The sequence below is a fragment of the Cnephaeus nilssonii genome (genome assembly GCF_951640355.1).
Source record: "Cnephaeus nilssonii genome assembly, chromosome: 6".
Lineage (NCBI taxonomy): Eukaryota > Metazoa > Chordata > Mammalia > Chiroptera > Vespertilionidae > Cnephaeus > Cnephaeus nilssonii.
In genome coordinates this window covers 90595566-90616506 of record NC_137077.1, presented here as the reverse complement: position 1 = coordinate 90616506, position 20941 = coordinate 90595566, and the positions used below count along the sequence as shown (strand labels likewise).

The 20941-nt window shown below is 37.8% G+C and overlaps 1 protein-coding gene across 3 annotated transcripts in view; it reads left to right on the top strand.

Annotated features, from left to right (window-relative positions):
• KDM5A (lysine demethylase 5A) overlaps positions 1-20941 on the top strand; it is a 115962-nt gene that overhangs the window by 82924 nt on the left and 12097 nt on the right. For all 3 annotated transcript variants that reach the window (XM_079773952.1, XM_079773953.1, XM_079773951.1), the window contains 5 exons: positions 1911-2462; positions 2838-2981; positions 9955-10114; positions 11727-11947; positions 16831-17241. In XM_079773952.1, the coding sequence (XP_079630078.1) occupies positions 1911-2462; positions 2838-2981; positions 9955-10114; positions 11727-11947; positions 16831-17241 (1488 nt within the window). The remainder of the gene's footprint in view (positions 1-1910; positions 2463-2837; positions 2982-9954; positions 10115-11726; positions 11948-16830; positions 17242-20941) is intronic.

The window sequence follows — 20941 nt, the reverse complement described above, 5'->3', positions numbered from 1 at the left end:
ATATAGCTTTTTCCTTTTTTAAAAAAATATATTTTCATTGATTTCAGAGAGAAAGCGGCGGGGGGGGGGAGATAGAAACATCAATGATAAGAGAGAACCATTGATTGGCTGCCTCCTGCACGCCCCCTACTGGGGATCAAGCCTGCAGCCTGGGCATGTGCCTCTGACTGGAATTGAACCTGGGACCCTTCAATCTCCAGGCGGTTACTCTACCCACTGAGCCAAACTGGCTAGGGCGCTTTTTCCTTTTTCAAGTTATTTTCTTACACTTGACTCTTAGGAATTGGATTACTGGGTTAGAATTTAATGGCTTAATACTGTTGTGCTTTTCAAAGGAATTGTATTAGCTTACTGATATCTGCTGCTGTTTAAAATATCTTCCTTTTCTTAGTAGCATTCAACAGTATAGTGAGTGCTCAATAAAATATTTATAGGTAATTAGGTGAAGGCATTAAGAAGTACAAATTGGTTATTACAGAATAGTCATGGGGATGTAATGTACAGTATGGTGGCGTTTTTTGTTTTGTTCTGTTTGTTTTTGGTTTTTGTTTGCAAGTAGGAAGAATGTGTGTTAAGATTACTAGGAGCCTGAGGAAAGAGAAAAATAAAAATGAATTTGGTCAGTATGTAGTAAGGAGTTGCATATGGTGTTTCCTGCCTACAAATGATCCTATGTTTTTTGGTTTTTTTCTTCCCAATTTTAGTTTTCAATTATAGTTTGCATTCAACATTATTTTTTATGCTAGAGGCCTGGTGCACGACATTCGTGCACTGGGGGGGGGGGTCCCCCAGCCCGGCCTGCACTCTCTCGCAGTCCGGGACCCCTCACTCCTTACCCGCCCGCCTGTAGCAGAGGTGTGAGAGGCTCCCGCCACCGCTACTACGCTCGCCAGCCATGAGCCCAACTTCTGGTTGAGTGGCGCACCCCCTGTGGGAGCATCATAGCGACTAGTCGTTAAGCCGTTCGGTCGATTTGCATATTAGGGTTTTATTATATAGGACTAGTTTCGGGTGTACAGCATAGTGGTTATCATATACTTTAAAAAATGTTCCCCCCAAGAGTCCAGGTACCCACCTGGTACCATAAATAGTTATTACAATATTGTTGCCAAATGATCCTATTTTGAGGCCAGCCGAAATGATTTCTCATTAGGGAGCCTGCCTAACAGGTTATCTTACCAAGCAAATAGAATAGGAAATTATTTCAAAACTATAAAAGTTTAAAAAGAAAATCTACTGACAGTATTTATGATAATTAAATATTACTTGCTTTCATTTACTTTTTTGAAATGAGCTACATAAAATCTTGTTATAATTGGTCATCAGGCTGTGTCATTCTACTATTACATAGATGCCTTCTAGAAAGAAATAAGAATTGATTTGTATAGAACTTCCTCCCAGGGAATGAATTGCCAGTGGATGGGAAGCTAGTATTTATTGAGTATTTACCTTGTGCCAGGCATCAAGTTAAGCATTTTGATGTGTTATCTTATTTAATCCTTAAAACAACAAAATGGGTTTGGTGGTATCCTCATTTTTCAGAAAATTGAGATTCAGAAAACTTTCGCCTCAGATCAACAATATATAAGTACAAGAGCCAAGCTTCATACTTAGGTTGCTTGACTTCAAGGCATATTGTCTACTGCACCCTACAAAGAATTCAAAGTACTCTACTGATGAAATTGTGAAATATGGTAGCATTTTGCCCATTTCACACAGGAATGTTTACATGGAAACTGTCACACTGCCCCACATTTTAGGAAATGATTGAAAACTGATTTATTTTTTTTAAGGACAATGCTTTGTTATTTTAAGGCCACAATTTGGAGATGATCCCTCAGCCTTAAGGATTTGGTATTTTTGGAGTATTTTGCAGTGACTCCTTTCTTTTAAATGTTCTTTGTGTACAGGTGGCAGTTTTCAAAGAACGCGAGCAAAAAGAGATTGAAGCCATGCATTCCCTCAGAGCAGCCAATCTAGCCAAGATGACAATGGTGGACCGCATAGAAGAAGTAAAATTTTGCATTTGCCGCAAGACAGCCAGTGGATTTATGCTGCAGTGTGAGCTCTGCAAAGACTGGTTCCATAATAGCTGTGTTCCCCTGCCTAAGTCAAGTTCCCAGAAAAAAGGGTCTAGTTGGCAGGCTAAGGAAGTAAAATTCCTTTGCCCTCTTTGTATGCGGTCTCGAAGGCCAAGGCTAGAGACTATTCTGTCACTCCTAGTATCCCTTCAGAAGTTGCCTGTACGGTTGCCTGAAGGAGAAGCCCTACAGTGTTTGACAGAACGTGCTATGAGTTGGCAGGATAGAGCCCGGCAGGCTCTAGCCACAGATGAACTGTCTTCTGCCCTGGCCAAACTGTCTGTGTTGAGCCAGCGTATGGTGGAGCAGGCAGCTCGAGAAAAAACTGAAAAGATCATCAGTGCAGAACTCCAAAAAGCAGCTGCCAATCCAGACTTACAGGCAAGTTTAGGATTTTCTTTTTTTATTTCATGAGATAATGTTGTCAGTGTGTAAGTAGTAAATCAAATCTATCTTACCAGTTAGTTGATTTGGAAGACAACAGTAAGTTGCCAGCAGTTAGATTATCCATAATGTCTTCTTTCTATATACACCCATAGGATTTTGAATATATACCTAAGTCATTTTAGTGAAAAATTATTTGGAAATAATATTCAGGTGGACCTTGGTATCATGGGCAAATAATTTGCTCTGTACTAACTGGTGAACTCTGTTAGCCACTTTGCAAGTTCATTACATTTTGGTAGTCATAATCACATATTAACCATGTTTATTCAGTGTGTCTCTCTGTTCATCCTGAAATTGTTTGTTGTTTAGGGACACTTACCTAGTTTCCAGCAGTCTGCTTTTAACCGGGTGGTGAGCAGCGTATCTTCTTCCCCTCGACAAACAATGGATTATGATGATGAAGAAACAGATTCTGATGAAGACATTCGGGAGACATATGGCTATGACATGAAGGTAATTACATGGCCCGGTGTGTGGGTTTATATCTGATCACTGGGTTTGTTTAAAAAGATGATTGAGGCTTAAGAGTAGAAGAGAAAGCTAGTAATCTATTTATCTTGAGTTTATGGTGATAGCATTTTTTTTTCAAAGCTCCAAAAAATATAGATTGATGATGAAATAACAGGTTTTTTTTTTTTTAAGAGTGGAATTTTAAACTTTATTTTTTTCACCTTGTATCTCCTTAGGGCTTAGAGGGACTAGCAAAATTATTCATTTAGTTACTGAAAGCTTTCATGGCTGATTTAGTATTTTTTCTTTGATTGTTAACATCTAGTTATTTTTTAAAAATTCCATTGTATCTTGCTTTGGGTACTTTGTTTTAGTCTCTCATCTGGATGGTGCTAGATTGAATATCATAGTCAGAGATGGGTTACACTTGGCCTTACGGTTTGAATTTGCAGTTACAGTTGCAGTTAGAATATAGTATTTGCCCTTAATATGATTATTTTGATAATGATACCACACTGGTGGTAAAGAGAAAGTTTTGGCAAGTTTGTTTTGTGTTGGATTTTATTGGCCTTTTATTGTTATTTCGTGTCAGGCCCAAATCCTTGTCGTTTACCTAGTAATATTATTTGTTGTTCTATTTACAGTCTGTGCCTATAACCAGGGAGTTTTAGCTCTTTTGTATGAAAACCTAGGGTGCAATCTTTTCTTTACCCTTTAACTATCTTTTTTTGGTCTTTGCAGCATGCAAATCAGGTAGGTAAGCTCATTCTTAGAGCAATGAATATCATCAGCATTGAATTCCCAGAATATAAAATTAAAACCATCCATCATAGATGCTTGTAAATTATTTGCTGGAAATATTTTTTCAAGATAAAAATGGATCCGGGGGCCCCAGCCTGGTCGCTTGGTTATTTGGAGCATTATCCCATACACCAAAAAGGTTGTGGGTTTGATTCCTGGTCAGGGCCCATACCTAAGTTGCGGGTTAAATATCCAGTTGGGCAAGTATGGGAGGCAACAGCCGATCGATGTTTCGATCTCCCATATCAACGTTCTCTCCCTCTTCCTTTCCCTCTCCTTCTCTCTTTTTTCCTCTCTCTTCCTCTCAAGTCAATAAATATATCCTCAGATGAGGATTTAAAAAGCAATGGATTCAGGGGATGTTTTAATGAGGAAATTTATAGTTATATGAAATAAAGACTTGAGAAAAGTTGAAACTTGAATTACCCTGTTAAAATAAGGTCTGAGTACCTTGAAGTTACCCTGAAGTTAATGACCATCTTTGTATAGAATGACCAGGAGCAGCTATAAGGAAATGCAGCCCAAGCCACATATAAGTTAGTTACTTAATACTAGAATTGCCTGTTTGCCATAACTTAGAGGCCTCCAATACTTGGATTATCTTTCTAGCACATTAATAATCAACCACTACTATAGAATTGCTAAATAGGATGGGCTTTGCTTGGAAGCAGATTGGTAACCTATGAATAAAAAACATCACAAGTATTACATGACTTCAGGGCTAGGGATCAAAACTATGGTTTGATATGGTTGTAAGCAGTAGTAGTCCTTTTCTGTAAAATTTATATGAGTCTCAGCCTAGTTTCTATTTTGATCCGGGGGTATTGACAACGTGAAAAATAAAATTATGGATTTTACAGTGTTAGCAATGTGTTTGACAGCTTGAAAACTGGAAGAATGGTGGCAAGACTTAATGGCAATTCAAAGTAAAAGTTACCTGGATATAGATATTTTTGCATTAAAAAAATTATATATTCTTGAGTATTTTCCCATAGAACAAACAGTGTAATGAAAATTATATTTGCCAATTTATTTGCATTTGGCTTGGTGATTTTTTTCCCTTTGATGTCCCCTGGTTATGTCTCCATGAATTCATCCTTGAAATAGGTTGAATTTAATGTCTTGACTTAAGGAAGATTCCCATACTGGTTTAGGAAGAAGAGTACATAATTATGTAGAAAAATCAAATCAGTCATTTGATCTTATTGTAGTATTTAAAAAACAGATGATTTATGCTTTGCATTGTTTACTTCATTTTGTATGGCATTCTGTTATCACCACTAAAACACTGAGCAGCAATTCAAGAATTTTATTACTTAGGAAATATATATTTAATGAAGCAATATGTCAGATCTTTTGTGATTGTGTCTCGGATAACCTTCTTTCAGATATTTGTATAATTATTCCCTTTTTTAAAAAAATATATTTTATTGATTTTTTTACAGAGAGGAAGAGAGAGGGATAGAGAGTTAGAAACATCGATGAGAGAGAAACATCGATCAGCTGCCTCTTGCACACCCCCCACTGGGGATGTGCCCGCAACCAAGGTACATGCCCTTGACTGGAATCGAACCTGGGACCCTTCAGCCCGCAGGCCGACGCTCTATCCACTGAGCCAAACCGGTTTCGGCTAATTATTCCCTTTTAAGGCATATTCTTTACCTTTACTGAAACTGTTTATTCATATTATAGTTTATATTTTACAAATGAAAAATGTTCAGAATTACAAATATGTGCAGAATCACACATTAGAAAGGAGGGTATAAAAGAGTAGTAATTATTATCTTCCAGGAAGTTATTTTTTATATCCCAGTACTTGCTTATTTTAGAGAAAGACAAGTTAAATACTTAGATTCTTTTATTTTTTTCTTCTCACCTTTGTTAATACTTGGGGGTGGCTTGCGCTTTAGTGGAAATAGAGTAGGTTTTGTCTTGACTTTAGTCTGACCTAGTACCAGATAAGATGGAGTGATAGATCTATATATAAAACCCATTTCTCACTGAGAGGCCATTCCATCCTGCCATTGGTGGGACTGAACTATAATTTTCCTCCGTAGGAAGAGTAATTTGTTTAAGCTTGCTATTTATCAACCTATCTGTGTCCTTTTTTAAAAAAAAATCTTTATTGTGAGAGTATTATAGATGTCCCTCTTTTTCCCTCCACTGCCCCTCTTCACCCAGTTCCTGCCCCACCCCAGGCCTTTGCCACCCTACTATCTGTTCATAGGTAATGCATATATGCATATAAGATCTTTGTTTAATCTCTTCCCACCTCTCCACCCCCACTTCCATCTGAGAATTGTCAGTCTGTTCCATTTCCATGCCTCTGATTCTATTTTATTCACCAGTTTATTCTGTTTATTAGATTTCTTATTTATTTTTATTTTTAGATTCAATTGTTGATAGATAGTGTATTTATTGCCCTTTTATTGTTCATTTTGTTGTTGTTAATCCTCACCTGAGGATATTTTTCCATTGATCTTTTAGAGAGAGTGGAACAGAGAGGGAAAGATAGAGAGAAACATCCATGTGAGAGGAACACATCGATTGGTTGCCTCCTGCAGGTACCCTGACCAGGGCCTGGGCTGGGGAGAAGCCTGCAACTGAGGTACATGCCCTTGACTGGAATCGAATCCAGGACCCTTTGGTCCAGAGGCCGATGGTCTGTCCACTGAGCCAAATCGGCTAGAGCTATTATACATAATTTTATCTTTTATTTTTTCTTCTTCTTCCTCTTCTTAAACAATGCCCTTCAACATTTCATGTAATACTGGTTTTGTGGTAATGAACTGCTTTAGCTTTTTCCTGTTTGTGAAGCTCTTTATTTGACCCTCAATTCTAAATGATAGCTTTGCTGGGTAGAGTAATCTTGATTGTAGGTCCTTGCTATTCATCACTTTGAATATTTCTTGCCACTCCCTCTGGCCTGCATAGTTTCTGTTGAGAAATCAGCTGACAGTCATATGAGGGCACTCTTGTAGGTAACTAACTGCTTTTCTCTTGCTGCTTTTAAGATTCTCTCTTTGTCTCTAACCTTTTGCATTTAATTATGATGCGTCTTGGTGTGGGCCTCTTTAGGTTCCTCTTGTTTTGGACTCTCTGTGCTTCCTGGGCTTGTAAGTCTATTTCTTTCACCAGGTAATGGAAGTTTTCTGTCATTATTTCTTCAAATAGTTTTCAATATCTTGCTATTTCTCTTCTCCTTCTGGCACCCCCATAATTTGAATGTTGGTAAGCTTGAAGTTGTCCCAGAGGCTCCTTACACTATCTTTATTTTTTTATTCTTTTTTCTTTTTGTTCATCTGATTGGGTATTCTTTGCTTCCTCATATTCGAAACCATTGATTTGATTCTCGGAATCCTCTACTGTTGAATCACTGTCAATTATTCTTTATTTCAGTTAGTGTATGTTTAATTTCTGACTGGTCCTTTTCCATGTCTTTGGCATTATACTAAGATCCTTGAAAGTCTCCCGAAGTCTCTTGTAGGTCTGATGAAGATCCTTGAGTAACCTTATAACCGTGGTTTGCTTTCTTTCATTTCTTTTATTTGTGACATGTTGCTTTGTCTCTGCATTTTGGCTGCTTCAGTGTTTGCTTCTATGTATTGGATAGAGCTGCTATGTCTCCTGGAATTGGTAAAGTGGCCTTGTGTAGTAGTTACCTTATAGGGACCCAATTGCTCAGCCTCCCCAGTCACTTGAGCTGGGCACTCTAGGTGCGGCCCTTTGTGGGCTGAGTGCAGTCTTATAGTTGAGACTTGATTGCTGTTGGTGTCACTGGGAGGAATTGACCTCCAGGCCAATTGGCTGTGAGGACCAGCTGTGACTACAGTGGGAGAGCTGCTGTGCAGGAAACACCCCTATGGAGCAGGACTTGCTTCAGTGGGGCTTTGGTGCTCACTGAGTCTGCCCCTTGAGTGTGTCATTTGTGGCTGTGTGGAGTTGTAATCTGGTGTGGTCTGAAGCTGTCCATCAGGTGCACTGGCTCTAAGGTCTCCAGGGAGGTGCAGAATCAGCCCTGCCTGGGGCCACCTGGCAGGAGCTACAGAGAGATCTGCAGATTCCTCCTATTTGTATCAGGTTTGGAAATACCCAGGTGATACCCAGCTGTGAAGTAAGGCAGGCTGGTGGTGGTGCTGGATCTTGGGCCTTTTATTGACAAATTTAGGGCATGCTGACACCAGTTGCAGCTTTTTTGAGAGATTTTAGCAAAGTCTGAAGCCTGAGCTAGGACAAGCCATTCCTATCAAAAAGCTGCTGCAAACAGCTTGGGTGGGGCTGCAAATTGGATTGGGCAGGGTCTCAGAGAATCACCAGAGCAGAGCAAACAGTGTATTCCAGGTTGATGGGGACTCAGATATGGTTGCCAGTCAGCCGTAGGACAGGGGAGTTCTTGGCCTAGGAACAATGACCCCTGTGAGCACCTTCGTCTGGTAGCAAGCTGCTCCCAAGTTCCTGCCCTGATGCCAGACAATCCAGTTCTTCCTCTTATGTGTCTGGGTCCCCTAACTTCTCCTGGCCCTGGAGCTCAGAGGAATCGAGTCCGAGTATGTTTGTGCCTGGCCCTTTAAGAGGAACACCTGAGTCTCTGTGTCCCTCAGCCACAATCCCTGCTGGTTTTTATAGTCTGAATTTATGGGGACTTTTCTTCCCAGCTCTGGGACATGGGTTGGGGGGGGCGGTCTGGTGTGGGGCTGGGACCCTTTGCTCCTCACGGTGGCCTCTGCAGGGATGATCTCCCTCTGGATTATAAAAACAGCTACATGGGTGCTGGACAAGCCCGATCCATGCCATCACCACTCTTACCAGTTTCAGCGTGCTTTCTTCTTTACTTCTCTAGTTGTAGGATTTCCATTCAGCTAGCTTTCAGGTGGTTCTGAATGATGGTTGTTCTGTATGTTAGTTGTAATTTTGACATAGTTGTGGGATGCTGTGAGTACTGGCATTTACCTATGTTGCCATCTTGGTTTCTTCTGTCTGTGTCTTCATATTTAAAATGTGTCTCTTGAGCTAGCATGTAATAAGGTCCTTTCTTGTTTGTATTCTGCATATATATGTAATTGTAAAATATATGGTTGAGTCTTGGTTTTTTTGTGTGTGTTTTAAGTAACATGATCTGTCTTCTCATTGGGGGTGTTTAGTCTATTTACATTTAATACAATTGTTGATATGGTTAGGTTTAAGTTGGCCATCTTGCTATTTATTTTTATTTAATATATTTTTATTGATTTCAGAGAGGAAGGAAGTGGGAGAGAAAAAAACATCAATGATGAGAGAGAATCATTGATTGACTGCCTCATGCATGCCCCACACTGGGGATTGAACCTGCAACCTGGGCATGTGTCCTGACTGGGAATTGAACCGTGACCTCCTGGTTCATAGGTCGACTCTCAACCATTGAGCCACGCCGGCTGGGCTCTTGCTATTTATTTTTTTTAAGCCCTTTTTTTTTGTTCCTCTATTGCTCTTTTATTTTATTTTTTATTGGTTTCTTATATCATTTATTTATTTTTTCAGTGTTTCCTCTATGGCTAACAATTTATCTATAACTTATCAAAGTCAATATTGTACCTCTTCACATTTCATACTTCACTTGGGAAAGTAATTTTTAAAATTTTTTTCTTTTTACTTATTATTTTTCTTCATTATCTCCTGTTTACCATCCTTTCCACTTTGAAAGCCTAACAAAGTTTCCTGCTTGAGTTACAATGAAATGAGTAGAATCAAGGTCAGAAAAGACAATTCCAATTGTAGTCAGGGAGAGGCAGCATCTGGAACTAAAGTACTGTCTGTTGCTTTTTAAAATTTGTTTGAATAGGGAAGAAGATAATGAACTGCTATCCTTAAATTTTCATTGAGTGGCATTGTCTTCCAGAATCCTGTTATAAAACCTTTTAAGTATCCTGCTTAATTAAGGATAATCTCATGTACCCTACAAGGAGAATCAGGTGTTATATTAGTCATTAAGCTTTTGCCTTTCTCCTATCTCACTCTTTTATAATTTTTGTGTTGCTGGGGATAGGACTCTACACCAGGTGTTTGTAAACTTTTTCTGTGAAGTAATAAATATATTAATGTTTATTAATATGTAATATCCTTATGTATATTAATTATTTTAGACTTTGAGAGCCATAAGTAGTTCTAATTTATAATACCCCTTTTGTTTCTTCTTCAGGACACAGCCAGTGTGAAGTCCTCCAGTAGTCTGGAACCCAATCTTTTTTGTGATGAAGAGATTCCCATCAAGTCTGAGGAGGTGGTCACTCACATGTGGACAGCTCCTTCATTCTGTGCAGAACATGCTTATTCTTCTGCTTCTAAGAGTTGTTCTCAAGGTATTACCCTTTAAAACAGTGTGGAGAAGATTAGCCTGAAACCAGTGAGAAAAAAAACCATTGTATTAATCAAGACTGTGAATCCCTCTTAAATACATAATCTTTGCCATGAAATTTTATTAGAACCTGAAAATGTCCCTATTTGCATTTTCTGTCATTAGGTGATAATCTGAAAGCTTACATAGAATTATTGAATTCTAATTAGAAGAACTTTAGAGGTCATCTAGTTCCATCTCTCATTTTTATAAAATCTCTGATAAGGAATCATTTAGCCTTTTTTTGTTTTTGTTCATTACCAGTTCTTAAGGAACTTGTTGCTTTTTAAGAATATTCATTCTAGTTTCGGAAAGCTTTAATTGTTATAAAGTTTTTCCTTTTCTTTGTATATAACTTCTCTGTTATGTTCACTTTTTTCCCAGTGAAAATAAGTTACATTGCTTTAGGTTACACCTCTGGAAAATGGAGGGTGTTCATCTCTTCATAGTAAAATTCAGAATTTTATGGGACAGCATATTACAATTGACCTTTGAACAGTGCAGGGGTTAGGGGCACTGACTCACCATGCAGTCAAAAATTAGCATGCAACTTAAGCCAGCCCTGTGCATACACAGATTCCCAGTCTCAGATAAAAAATACAGTTGACCTGCTCTGGTTGGGGTATCTCAGTGGTAGAGCCTTGGCCCGTGCACCTAAGGATCATGGGTTTAATTACTAGTCAAGGGCATGTGCCTAGGTTGCAGGTTCGATCCCTGGCCCTGGTCAGGGCACATGTGGGAGGCAACCAATTGATGTGTCTCTCTCACATCGATGTTTCTCCCTCCCTTTCTCCCATCCCACTCCCTCCCTCTCTTTTCTGCCTCCCTTCTTCCCTCCCTTCCATTCTCTCTAAAAATCAATAATAAATATCCTTGGCTGAGGATTAACAAAAACAAGCAAAAAAACAGTTGACCCTTGAATTTGAACTGCACAGGTCCACTTATACACCAATTTTTAAAATCTGCTTTAAAGTGGACACAGTTATCCATATATAAATGGGCCATGATCTGTGTAGTTCAAACCTGCCTGTCCAAGGGTCAGCTGTGTTTGTTGTCTGTTCATTAGAAAAATCATCACTTATGTAGGGCAGGTATATGCTTAATCTGTTGGTATCCTCTAAAAGGGAGAGAGAGCATGGGTTAAGAGATTCTTTTCTAATAGAGGCCTGATGCACGAAATTCGTGCAAGAGGCTTGGCCCTTGCAGCCCTGGCTTGCCTCGGCCCTCGCAGCCCCAGCTTTGTCCAGAAGGTCGTCTGGAAGGTCATTCGGCCGTCCGGTCTAATTAGTATGTTACGCTTTTATTATTATAGATTCCCCTTTTCCTTCAGTCACAGGATAAACAATAAGGAACCAGTTTTGTACTCTAAACCAGTATTTTAGACTGCATATTAGAATTCTAGATCTTTTTGTTCTGTATTTGTTTTAAATTTCATTTTCACTTTAATACTGATGCAGTCAATCAGAATGTCTAAATTATTGGGAGTGAAAGAACCATTCCCCTAATTATTTACTTTAGAAACATTACATTTTTTTCATAGTTTTCATTTTTATTTTGTCTTATAAATTTTTGGAAAGGTTCTAGCACCCCAAGGAAGCAGCCACGGAAGAGTCCTTTGGTGCCCCGAAGTTTAGAACCTCCAGTGTTGGAGTTGTCACCTGGAGCTAAAGCCCAGCTGGAAGAACTTATGATGATTGGAGATCTCCTGGAAGTATCTCTAGATGAAACTCAACACATATGGCGGATTTTGCAGGCCACTCACCCACCCTCTGAAGACAGATTCCTACATATCATGGAGGTATGGATTTAATGCCTACTAAAACAGTGATTGTAAAACTATTTAGAATGCCCAAGTTCCTTGGAAGAACCATAAATGCTGGCAAGGCGAGATGGCTGAGTGAGTAGTATTCTGGCTGTCCTACTTTCTGATTAAACCAAAGTAGTTCTTTTTTCTGGTTTTCTTTATTGAGAATTTATGTGATATGTAATTTTGGGGAAAATAGACCATTTCTGCTAAAAAGAAAGGGGGTTATTGAAAATCACCAATTTAGAACAGTTTTCTTAGACCAGACTCCTATTAATCAAAGGTCCAAAAGTTAGGCAAGGGAAAATATTATTGTTAAAAAAAGAAACATACCAAGTCTTGGCTCATGTTACCAACTTTCTTAAAATCTCTCACGGAGCTTCTGACCTTGGCATGCCTCATACCTCTTGGAAAGTGGCCCCCAGGCTTGGCACTAGTGGCAGCCAGCCTTAGCTTGGCCTGCTCTAGGCACCCCAAGCCCAGCACATGTAGCAGCCATCTGAAGATTGCTTTGTAGCTCATGACAGGTCATCCTGGGCAGGACACAGATGGCAGCTGACCTTGGCTTGCACCTCCTGGTAGGCCCCAAAGCCAGCGCACCCAGTGTACAGCTTCAGATCATGCTGAAGCACCATCCAACCACCTCCCTGATGAGCACACCCAAGGGGTGGACTCAGCAGGCATTAGAGCTCTCCTTAAGTGAGTCCAACTCCATGGGGTCAGCCACTGCACAGCATGTCCTCCATGGTGGTTGTGGAAAGTCCTTGCAGCCAATTTTGGCCTGGGGGGAAAATCCCTCCCATTGACATGCCAACAGTAATCAGGACTCAACTACAACAGAAGGGTGCACACAATCCATATGGGGAGCACATCAGGAGTGCATAGTTTAGGTGACCGTGGAGTCTGTGCCACAGGACACCTACTATGTAAGGCCACTCTACCAAGACCTGGAGACGTAGAAGCTCTGCTTAAAACATAAAAACAAACACAGGGAGGCTGCCAAAATGAGGAGAAAAAGAAACATGTCTCAAATAAAAGAACAGAACAAAACTCCAAAAAAAGAACTAAATAAAATGAGATAAGCAATCTACCAGTTCAAAACACTGGTTATAAGGATACTCAAGGATCTTGGTGAGAACTTCAACAAAGATAGGAAACATAAAATAGAACCAGTTAGAAATGAAGACTACAATAGCAAATTAAGAATACATTACAAGGAATCAGCAGTAGAGTAGATGAAGCATAGGATCAAATCAGTGATTTGGAAGATGAGGAAGCAGAAAGTTACCCAATCAGAACATCAAAAAAAAAAAAAAAATAGGTTAAGAAGCTTCTGGGACAACTTCAAGTGATGATAGAAAACTTTAACTTGGTAAATGAAACAGACATACAAATACAGGAAGCATAGAGAATCCCGAACAAGATGAACCCAAAAAGACCCATACCAAGACACATCATAATTGAAATGCCAAAGATGAAAGACAGAGAAAATCTTAAAAGCAGCAACAGAAAAGCAGTTACCTATAAGGGAGCTCCCATAAGATTGTCAGCTGATTTCTCAACAGAAAAGATTTCTCAACAGAAACGTTGCATGCCAGAAGGGATTGGCAAGAAATATCCCAAGTGATGGAAAACAAGGATCTGCAACCAAGATTACTCAACAAGGCTATCATTTAGAATTGAAAGACATATAAAGAGATTCTCAGGCAAAAAAAAGCTAAAGGAATTTATCACCACCAAATCAATATTACAAGCAATGTTAAAGGATCTTCTTGAAGGAGAAGGAAGAGGAGGGTAAAAAATATGAGCAATAAAATGGCAATAAGTACATTGTCACACTAGCTGGTTTGGCTCAGTGGATAGAGCGTTGGCCTGGGGACTGAAGGGTCCAGGGATCCATTCCAGTCAGGGGCATATGCTCAGGTTGTGGGCTCGATCCCCAGTAGGGGGTGTACAGCAGGCAGCCAGTCAATGGTTCCCTCTCATCATTGATGTTTCTATCTCTCCCTCCCTCTCCCTTCCTCTCTTAAATCAATAAAAGTATATTAAAAAAACAACAACCACCTATCAACCATTAGTTTAAATGGAAATGGGTTAAATGCTCCAATCAAAAAATAAATGGTGGCTGAATGGATCACAAAAGAAAACCTTTACATATGCTATCTATAAGAGACTCACTTCAAATCAAAAAACACACACACAGACTGAAAGTAAAGGGATGGAAAAGGATATTTCATGACAATGGAAATGAAAAGGAAAATAAAAACTGATGTATTAATACTTTTACTAGACAAAATAGACCAAAACAAAGACTTATATAGAGACAAAGTAGGACCCAGCTATTTCACTTCTGGGTATTTATCTGAAGAAACTCAAAACACCAAATTGAAAAGACATGCATTCGTATGTTAATTGTAGCATTATCCGTAGCCAAGATAATAGAAGCAACCTAAGTGTCCATCACTAGAAGAATGAATAATGATGTGGTGCATATATACAGTGGAAAATGACTCAGCCATAAAAAAAGAAAAAATGAAATCTTGCCATCTGCAACAACATGGATGGACCTAGAAGGTGCTGTGCTGTGTGAAATAATCAGACAGAGAAAGACAAATGCCATATGATTTCACTTATATGTGGAATCTAAAAAACAAAATAAATGAACGTGCAGAACAGAAAAGACCCATAGATACAGAGAACGTTTTGATGGTTGCTAGATGGAAAAGGTTTGGGGGTGAAAGGGGTGAAGTGATTAAGAAGTATGAATTGGTAGTTACAGAAAGTCCATGGGGATATAAAGTACAGCATAGAGTATATAGTAAAAAATATAATTACTATGTGTGGTGTCAGATGATCACTTTGGAGTGATCACTTCATAAGTTATATAAATATCTAATTGCTGGGTTTTACACCTAAAACTAATATTGCACATTAACTGTAATTGAAACATAAAAATTACTTACGAATTAAAAAATTATTTTTTTAAATGAAGGTTCCTAATGAAATGGTTATATAGAAGTGGAGAGGGAGAGTCCACATTCGTCTATTATCTTTGCATAACAATTTATAACATATTCAGTGTTTATATATCCATGATCTCATTTGATCCTCACCATAATCCTGAAAGGGAGAGTGAAAAGGATAGATAGAGCAAGTATTTTGCCCTTCTGCATGTGAAGAAATTTAGGATCCGAGAGGTGAAAACTTGCCTAAGGTCACACATGTAGTAAAAGCAGAGGGACCTGGTTTCTAACTCTGGCATTTGATTTCTAATATTCTTTTCATTATTTGTTTCCATGTAATGGAATGGTGCAGTGTCACCAATAGTTGATACAGATTCACTTAGCATATTATAATTTGCTAATCATTATAATTTAGTTTGATTTTTGTTTGGAAGTCAGATCCTAGGTGCAGCCTAATACAATGTTTTCCAGTCTATAGAACACTTTCTTCACATTCATTATCTCATCTGATCCTTTTATTTTACATGTAAGGAAATATAAAGTATTCAGAGGTTAAAAATTTTGTCAAAATGTGATAGACTTAGACATTTATAATACAGTGGGTTGTTGTTGTTTTTTGGATTCTGAAGATTTTTAGGTTCTTATCAAAGATTTTCCAGTCTTGAATTTGTGGAAAAATTCTCTATCCTTTATCCTTTACTACTCCCCTATCACCCAACCCTTCCCTTTGGTAACCACCATGCTGTTGTCTGTGTCTGTGAGTTTCAGTTTATATCCCACATATAAAAGAAATAACACTTCTTAGCTCAAGTGTTATTTCCTAGGTAATTATCAGTATTTTCAATTTTTTTTCAGCCTCCCTCCTTGTTCTTCCTGTTACTAGACATACCTTTACTATTAAAATTTTAACATTTATTGCATTGGCACATAAGAGCAACAATATTCGGAAGTTGAAAAGAAAAATACATTTTTTGCTTTGTCATATCAACTATTTTCTAGCTCTTGCTAAAGTCACTACATACCTTTTGTATTGAGATCATGATACAATTTTGTATGTTTTGATAACATTTCTAATAACTTCTTAACCACTTAGAATTTATTGAATTAATGAAGAACTATTGTAGTAGTAAATGAAAACCAAAAACGTTATTATATAATTTAATGTACATTTAGAACATTTAGCTTTCTGTGTATGATTTCATCTCAAATGGATGCTACAGGTTATATTAATATACTAGAGGCCCAGTGCACGAAATTTGTGCACGGGTAGGGTCTCTAGGCTGGCCAGCGATCAGATTTGATCTGCGGGGTGATTGGGGGCTCCTGTTGGCACCCACCTTGGCTTGCCTGAGGCCTGTGGGCTGGGGGCAGCTCCTGTGTTGAGCATCTGCCCCGTAGGTGGTCAGTGCGCATCATAGTGACCGGTTGTTCCACTGTTCAGTCGATTTGCATATTAGGCTTTTATTATATAGGATGCTAACAATGAGGTTTTTTTCCCTTAGCAAGTTAAAAATAAGTGAAATATTTTATTTAGGGCTTGCCATTATTTTTTGCTATTGATTATCTTCAGTGAATATTACATTTGCCTTCTTCAAGTGATTTTTAAATATCTAGAATATTTATTGTAGTATAGTGTACACTACACAAAATTTACCATTTTAACTTTTTAAATATACAATTCAGTTGTATTAATTACCTTCACAATGTTGTGCAATGATCACCACTATTTCCAGAACTTTTTAAATAGCCCAAACAGAAACTGTACCCATTAAACGATAAATCCCATTTCTTTCTCCCCCCGTAACCTCTACTATCTGTCTATGTATTTGACACTTCAAGATACCTCACATAAGAGAACAAAACTGTTTTTAAATGTCTTGCTTAAAAATTGTTTCTAATTTTATATTTTTGAAGGATGACAGCATGGAGGAGAAACCATTAAAAATAAAAGGAAAGGACTCTTCAGAGAAGAAAAGGAAACGAAAGCTAGAAAAGGTAGAACAACTTTTTGGAGAAGGAAAACAGAAGTCCAAAGAGTTAAAGAAAATGGATAAACCTAAAAAGAAGAAATTAAAATTAAGTGCAGAAAAAGCAAAGGAGCTGAACAAACTGGCCAAGAAACTAGCAAAAGAAGAAGAGAGAAAGAAAAAGAAGGAGAAGGCTGCTGCAGCCAAAGTTGAACTTGTGAAAGAGAATACTGAGAGGAAGAGAGAAAGAAAAGTGCTGGACATCCCCTCAAAGTATGACTGGTCAGGAGCAGAGGAATCTGATGATGAGAATGCCGTGTGTGCAGCACAAAACTGTCAAAGGCCTTGCAAGGATAAGGTGAGTTCTAATGGGGTGTAGTTAAGTGTGAGAGGGAACAAAGAGCAGCAGGCGTGGAGACATGTTTGATATAATGAGTGTGTTTTTGATCCCAGGGTTTGGGACTTCCAACAAAATGTTTTCTATAGTTTTTGTAAAGTGTTTTGAATTATGAGGCTCTTAGATCAATGTGATTAGTAGAAGAAATGTTGTGTTTTAAAAATCATATATTTAGTGAACATAATGAGAAGAGCAGAGGGGAGCTATCGATTACCCAGAGCAGCAATACATTTCATATGTAATTGGCATAAAAAGTTCAAAATAGTCTTATGCCTTCCCTATCGGGTGACTCGGAGAACTAAATATCTTGTTAGTTAGCCACAGTGGCCTGAGAAAATCCTGAGCCAGTATTCTAAGAGTTCTGGCAAATTGCTTTAGGATTTGTTCTAATGACAATAAAGCTTAGGGGTTAAGTCTTCCCTTTTTGGTCTGTGTCTTATCTATACTCAGGCCTATTGTTCTCCCCTCAGTGGAATATGATTCTTTGAAGTCCCTTGTAAAAAAATAATTAAGACCTTTAAAGATAATGTTTAAAAAATTTTAGTCCTAAGTTTTAAATGTAATAATTATGTGTATTGGCCATTCTTTAAGTAATATTGATGTTCTGAGGAAGATCAATGGACTTTATGAAAAATCTCAGTTCATAAAATGACTAGAGGCATCTGTATGGGTTCCCATCAAGATAATTAGTAAATTCATAGTTCGAATTTTATGTTCATTACACCACTTGGTATTTAGAATTTTAATAGCTCTTCAATTTGAATATATGAACAGAGTAAATACAACTGCATCAGTGTTAGAGCTTGAAGAGGTCACTGTACCTGGGATTCTTTATTTTATAAACAATGAAACCAGAACTCAGTGAAGATAAATGATGTTGACCAATGTCACAGACCTAATTAGTGGCAAAATTAAAAGTAGAACCTTGGTTACCTGTCCCCACAGCGCAGGTTCTTCCCACTAAAATCCTTACCCCACCATTAATTGAGATGTAAATACAAAAACACATTTCAAAACTCAATAACATTTATATTTAAATTATACTTACTTAAGTTTTATATAGTAAAACACATAGCCCATAGTCTGACTTTCCAAAGATAGTAACTATAAAAATTTTTGTGTTTCCTTCTAATCCTTTTTTATATAGTTTATTTTATAGCATGTTATACTGTATTCACTTTTGTATCTTTATTAATTTCATAAGCATTTTTATATACTATAAACATTTTGATAGGTACATTATATATGTGTGCATTGTTTTTATCTTTTATTTTGAACTTATCCTCATCTGAATTTGTTTATTAAAGAGGCTGCTGAAAGGCTGTTTCTCTTTGGGTATTAGCAGCTCAGTGTTGGCAAAACTTTTTTTTCTTTTTCTTTAATTGTATGGCAGTCACCAAAATATGGTATTTCTTTTTCAAGCTTTCCTGTTATCCTTACAATGTTTAAATCTATCATGAATCTTTTACCCTCTCTTTTTTTTTCCTCCTTTTCATTTAATAATCTCTTCCCTCTCTGCTCAGCATTTTAAATATGGCTTAGTTCATCTATTGTTACCTGTTATCTTCCTGTAGCATATAAACACTGCACACAGGTGTTGTTGTTTTTTGCATCTGTTATAAAAAAATTTTAATACTTTTTAAAAAATAGATTTTTAGGGAGAGAGGAAAGGAGAGGGAGAGAGAGAAACATCCATCGGCTTCCGGGGATCTAGCCTGCAACCTGGGTATGTGCCCTGACCAGGAATTGAACTGGCAACCTTTTGGTGCACAGGAAGACGCCCAACCAACTGAGCCACACCAGCTAGAGCATAAAATTTTTTAATTAACTTGCTTATTCTCAGGGTTATAAGAGAATCGGTGAGGTAATCCCTATGAAAGTACTTGTTAACCAAAAATGCAATGTAAATGTTAAGATGTGATCATTATTGCCCTGGCTGGTTGATTTAGTTGGTTGGAACAACATCCTGTACACCAAAAGGTGATGGGTTTGGTTCCTAGTGAGAGCACATACTCAGGTTGTGGGGTTTAATTCCCAGTCAGTACATGCGGGAGGCAACCAATCAATGTTTCTCACATTGATGTTTCTCTCTCTCCCCTTTCCTCTCTCTCTAAAATCAAACACACATACACACACACACAAACATATCCTCGGGTTTGGATTTAAAAAAGTAAAAAAGATGTGATCATTATTATTAAGTGAGCCCTAAGATTTGCTCCTAACATTATAAGAAAGTTACATACATTATGATGGAGTAAAAGGAGATTTAATATTCAGAGAAAATGTCTATTTTATTTTATTTTTTATTGATTTCAGAGAGGAAGGGAGAGGGAAAGGAGTGATAGAAGCATCAATAATGAGAGAGAATCATTGATCAGCTGCCTCCTGAACGCCCCACACTGGGGATCGAGCCCACAACCCGAGCGTATGCCCTGACCGGGAATTGAACCGTGACCTCCTGGTCCATAGGTCGACACTCAACCACTGAGCCACGCCGCTGAGCAAAAATACCTATTTTAATCTGTTAAAACATATACAAAAGTGAACAGTGTGTGCCTTACATAAAAGAAACAGTAAATATTGTATTTATGTAATGTGTTTAATTTTAAACATTATTTCAGATTTTAAATATTTTGCCTATCCTTGCTGTTGTGCAATTTTTGTGATTCTTCAAGTTTGTTCCTGATATCAGTTTTTTTTTTTAATTAATCCTCACCCTTGGATATTTTTTCCATTGATCTTGAGAGAGAGATTGGAAGGGAGGGAGGAGTGGGAGAGAGAGAGAGAAAAACAATAGATGATGTGAGAGAGACATTGACTGGTTGCCTCCCGCATGCACCCTGACCAGAGCAGGGATCCAACCTGCAACCAAGGTACATGTCCTTGATGAGGAATCGAACTCAGAACCCTTTGGTCTGTGGGCAAATGATCTAAGAACTGGGCAAAACTGACCAGGGCTTAATATCAGTTTTAATACATAAAAGGTATATTTCTTTACAAGCTGTGTAAAGAATTTTACAACGTTCTCAATTTGGAGTATAGTGTTTCTCTAGGACCAAATTAATGTATCTTCAGAACAAATGGATAACAAGAAAAGAATGGTTTTTAGGGAAATCTGTCTTCTTTAAAATATCATGCAGTAAAAAAATAACAGGGTTTGTTTATATTTAGGTAAGTGTATATTTACAATTTTTCTAAGCAATAATTATTACTTTTCCCCCCAAATGTGCAGATTGAGAAAACATTGAAAGGTTACCTAGCCTCAATTTTAAGATGTTTTAGAAAGAGAAAGGGAAAATATCAGAATAGATTATTAAAAAACCTTTGTCCCATCATGTTCTAACTTAACTTGCAACTTTCCTAGTTTAGCACTGAAATTATGTCTTGGGAAACTCATCAGTCTTTGGCAGACTGAGAGGATCCAGTTATTTAATGCTCAGTGCACCAAAAAATTATATACAAGTGTGATGAACATATGTTATGTTGTACTTAATTAAGAAGATTTAAAAATTTTTTCAAATCTGATTTTTGCAAGGAACTTTGGTACAAAACAGATTTAATGCCAAAATAACAAAAGCTCAGTTGGGTGACTGAGCTAAGAATATTACTATATCACCAGGCACACACCCCACCCCCCTTCCCATTGGAGTAATATGCTCTA